At 57.6% G+C, this 4,573-nt stretch overlaps 1 protein-coding gene across 1 annotated transcript in view; it reads right to left on the minus strand.

Moving 5' to 3' along the window:
- Positions 1 to 809, minus strand: part of SMIM22 (small integral membrane protein 22) — a 2,782-nt gene extending 1,973 nt beyond the window's left edge. Inside the window, exons 1-2 of the mRNA XM_006140754.3 lie at positions 555 to 809; positions 63 to 220 (exon numbers count right to left, since the gene is read on the minus strand). Coding sequence (XP_006140816.1) covers positions 63 to 198 — 136 coding nt within the window. The 5' untranslated portion in view covers positions 199 to 220; positions 555 to 809. The remainder of the gene's footprint in view (positions 1 to 62; positions 221 to 554) is intronic.
- Between the last annotated feature and the right edge of the window lie 3,764 nt (positions 810 to 4,573).

The following is a 4,573-nucleotide window of genomic DNA, read 5'->3' on the forward strand; positions in this document are numbered from 1 at the left end:
GGGGGGGCGGGTGCGGGGCGGGGCGGGGGGGGGGGGGGGGGGGGGGGGCTGTGGCCACTCACCGATGAGGGTGAGGAAGACGACAAAGGCCGCAGTGTCCCAGGCAGACTGGAACAGCTGGCGGCTCCGCAGTCTCCCCAGCACTTCCTGGGCCGTGGCCTCCAGCTCCCGCTGCAGCTCCTCCGTGGACAGACCCATCCCCGCAGGGCCTTGGTTCCACCTGCTCCAGTCCCAGAGCTCCTGAGCACCTGGCTGCTCTCAGGCCAGCCACATCCAGGCCCCCGCAGCCCAGCAGCCCAGCCCTGGTGCCTGCCGCCCCATCAACCTAGGGGACCTCGCTGTGCTGACTCCCCTGAAAATATTCCACATAGGGACAGTTACCGTGTCTCGGTGGGCTTTCTCCCTTGCCTCCCTAGCCCCTCGGTCTCAGCCTCTGTCCCCCCCTAGCACACCACCCTGCCCTCCCACGTTTTGCTGGGCAGTCTAGTCCCTCCCTTGACCTGGCCTGGCAGCCCCTGCCTCTCCCCCTAGCAACCTGGGCCCCAGGCTCCCACCTGCCTCTGGGCACCCTGGATCCCGGCCTGGCAGGTCCGTGGTCCTGGGAGCACAAACTCTTCCTGCTTCCGGAGCCAAGACTCCATGCCACCTGAGGCCTTGGCAACCAGCCCCGCCCTCCCCAGGGCCAGCCAGGGCTGCGGAGCTCTGGGACAGGGAGGGGCCAGGCCTGAGCTGTGCTTCCCGCCTCCCAGCAGAAAGGCCTTGGCGCCACGAATGGCTGCGTGGCTTCCAGATTCCTTACTCTTCTTGTCTCCCAGGCGAGTGGTCTGGAACACCTGAACACAGGCTGCTGACCTGGTGCGTGAAGGACAGAAAGGGAGGAGAGGAGGGAGGGAGGAGGGAGGGAGGTGGGCCTGGGAGGGAGGAGGGCACAGGGTTGCAAAGGGGTGCCTGTGTACATGTCTGAGGGGAGCTCTCAGGAAGGTGGCTCCTGTGACTGCAGAGGCTGCAAGGCCCACGACAGGCCTCTGCAAACCAGGGACCTCGGGATGCAGGCTCAGGCCACATCCAAAGTCTCAGAACCAGGGGAGCAGATGGCGTGACTCAGAACTGGGGTAGGGGCCCAGTGTATGTCCCGGGGGCCAACAGCAGGTGAGCCCCAGGTTCTGAGGCCCAAGGCAGCAGAAGAAAAGGTCTAGCCCCCTGTCAGCTGAAACCAGGGTCCTCTCTGGGAAGGCCAGGGGATCGAGGCGATTGTTTCGTTTGCAGAGTTTGTGAGTCTTCCCCGCTGAGTCTGCTGACTCGATGCTCTGCAAACCAGGCTTTTAAGTCTTCCTTAACCCAGTCATGTTGACACCCAAAAGTAACTGTCAAGGGGCGGGGAAGGCCCGGAGCAGGGAGGGAAGAAGGGCCTCCAAGAACCTGCCTTTCCACTTTCTGGGCCCCTGGGACTGACACACCTGGCATCAACCTAGGGGTCTTTGCTGTGCTGATTCCCCTGAAGCTATCCCATAAGGTGCCGGTTACCGTGTCTCGGTGGGCTTTCTCCAGAACGTGGAGCTGGGTCCCGGGCCGGACTGCTCCGCTCCCTCGTGCAGAGGCAGCTCTTGTGCCTCTTCTAGTGCACAGGCGTGTCGAGGCCCACCCGGGGCCAGATGCGCCCCAGCCTAGAGACAGGGCTGTGAACCAGGTGGACGCGAGTCTAGTTCTCGTGTGCACGTGGGCTAGCAGCAGGGGAAACCCAGCCCATTAGCCTCCGCTCCCGACGCTGTCCGCACCGTGCCTGCTTCACTCCTTGTGACAACCCGGAAGTGACTTAGCGCCATTCCCGCCTCACAGGTGAGGAAACAGATCTAGAGTGATGAGCAGCTCGCCCAAGCCCTGTTCGGTGTGTCCATTTCCCACGGCTGCCACACACCACCACAAGCCCAGGGCCTTCAGATAACACAGACGCGTTACTGTGTAGCTCTGGAGGCCGGAGTTTAAGTATCATCTTCCAGTTCCAGAGGTGGGAGTTAAAAAGGGTCAGCAGTCTGTGGTCCCTCTGGAGGGTCTAGCAGGATCTGCCCCTGCCTCTTCCAGCTCTAATGGCCACCCACATTCCCTGGCTCCTGGCTGCACGCCCTCCAAGCCCTGCTTCCCTCCTCAGTGTCCCTCTCTGACCCCGACCCTCTGCCCTCCCTCTTCCAAGGATGCTGGTGCCTACACTGAGGGTCCACACAGCTGGTCCAGGTCCCTAATCCAGTCACGTCTGCGGAATTCCTCTTTCTTGGGGGGAACTTTTTAAATTTAATTTATTTAATTATTTTATTTATTTTTATTTGACCAGAGAGGGACAGTAAAGGGGGGAGTTGAGAAAGCAAGCCGCCAGGTCTGGGACTTGAACTGTGGTCAGCCATGTAGGAGTCCAGCACCCATTACCACCACACCACCTGCCGGTCCCCCGGAGTCCCTCTTGTCAGGGAAAGCAACACAGCCACAGGTCCCAGGGACTGGAAGAAGAACACTATTGGAAATTTAGGGACTGCTGACTACACCCAGTGAGCAGGACCCCGAATTCAGAACCAGGCACTTGGGTCCCAGAACTCTGGCCACTGTGTCCTGGGTCTCCTGTGCTGAGATGCTGTTAGGCCAAGTTGGCTTAGTCACTGCCATGTTAGGGAATGCTGGGGCAAGTTAGCTTAATCGCTACCCTGTTAAGTCTTCAAGGACGGAGCCCACTTTGTTAGGGCCTCAAGGACGGAAACCAGGAGTCTGGGAACTCTCAGATAAGTGGAAAACCTCTGAGGCAAGGTCATCCAGACCCTTAGCTGAGAGCCCTTACCTAGACCTGAGCAGGTGGTGACAGCTGGACCCTCGCTTCTCATACCCCCTCCTTTGTGTGTGTTACATTCTATGGAAAATCCTGAACTATAAAGGATCCCTTTATCTTAGGCTCGGGGTCCTTGTTGAGACCCGCTGCGACAGGCAGAAACATGGACCCCAGTTAGCTGGAAAAATAAAAGCCTCTTTTGCAGTTGCATTGTCGTTGTCTTTTCTGCGTCTCCATCAGTTAGACCGACCTCTGGACCCTTACAATGCCAAATTCACACACCCCTTGGTCCAGTTCTGAGGTCTCAGATTCCTCTGCCAGAGGGAAGGTGGTTCTTTTCTTTTTGGAGAGGTTTTTGCTATAGAGCGTGTACACTCGCCAGAGAGACAGAGACAGAGAGAGACTGAAAGCGAGAAATCACCCCCCGGGGGGATGGCATGCTGCAATCCCTTCTCCTCCATTCTCCTCTCGGGATCTTGGGTACACACACACACGCACCTGGCGTGAGTTTAAGCCACCGGCTCCGGGACTCCAACCACAGTTGACTACATGGGAGTCCAGTGACTTAGCCATTACGCCAACTGCTGGACCCAGAAGGTTGTTCCGAAATGACTGGGGGTGGGAACGTCTGGAGCCACGGGGAAGAACAAGTCGGCAGTTCTTTAATTACATGTAGTGTTACTACAAGACCTAGCAATTCCGCTTCTAGGTGAACTGGAAAAATTCCCCAAGGGAACTGAAAACAGAGATTCAAACCGAGACTTGGACACGAATGATCCCAGCAGTGCTGTTCACAACAGCCCAACCACGTCCACCAACGACAGAGATGCCTGTGCCCTAGGCAGGGGTTAGTACTCAGCCACAGACAGAAGGGCTGACGTCCACGCCCACAGCGCCGTGGGTGAACCTCAGGCACCAGGCTCGGCGAGAGGCCCGACACAGGCTCTTCCATGCTTCTGTTTCTTGTTTTCTCTTTCTTTTTTAAAATTTGCTGGAGGGTGCATCTGCTTTCTGGGGAGAGAGAGAGAGAAAGAGGAAATGAGAAAGGGCCCCCAGGGAGGATGACCACACCACAGTCCCTTCTCCATTCTCTGGGGATTTGGGGCACACGTCCACATGTGCTCAGTGTGTTTCTTGTCTTTTTTTTTTTTTTTGAGAGATTTTCACTGTAGGGCGCGTGCGCTCGCCAGACAGACAGAGAGAGACATAGAGACAGAAAGCGAGAAATCACCCCCCAGGGGGGATGGTCACGCCACAATCCCTTCTCCTCCATTCTCCTCTCGGGATCTTGGGCACGCACGCACACGCGCCCGGCGTGAGTTTTAAGCCACCGGGTCCGGGACACGAACCGCGGTCGACTACGTGGGAGTCCAGCGACATGGCCATTACGCTAACTGCTGGTTCCCCTCAGGGTGTTTCTTGAGCCACCGGATCTAGGACTCAAACCACAGAGTTGGCCATGTGGGATGCAGCCGTCTTACCACCATGTCTGGCTCTGTGATTCCATTTCTATGAAATGTCCAGAGTAAGCAAAATCATGGGGAAAAAGAACACTCGAGGCTTCCTGAAGTGGGGGTGACTGCCCAACGGGGTGTCCTTGTGGAGCACCGCACACAGCTTGGAACTTGAGTGAGGCCGTGTCCACGTGGCATTGGCAAGGATCATGAGGCTGTGATGTTTTCACTTTAAGATGCCTAGTGGGGAGGGACCAGCAGTTAGCGTAATGGCTATGTCGCTGGACTCCCACGTAGTCGACCGCGGTTT

The sequence above is a fragment of the Tupaia chinensis genome, unplaced genomic scaffold, assembly GCF_000334495.1.
Source record: "Tupaia chinensis unplaced genomic scaffold, TupChi_1.0 Scaffold000042_2, whole genome shotgun sequence".
NCBI classification, from domain to species: Eukaryota; Metazoa; Chordata; class Mammalia; order Scandentia; family Tupaiidae; genus Tupaia; species Tupaia belangeri.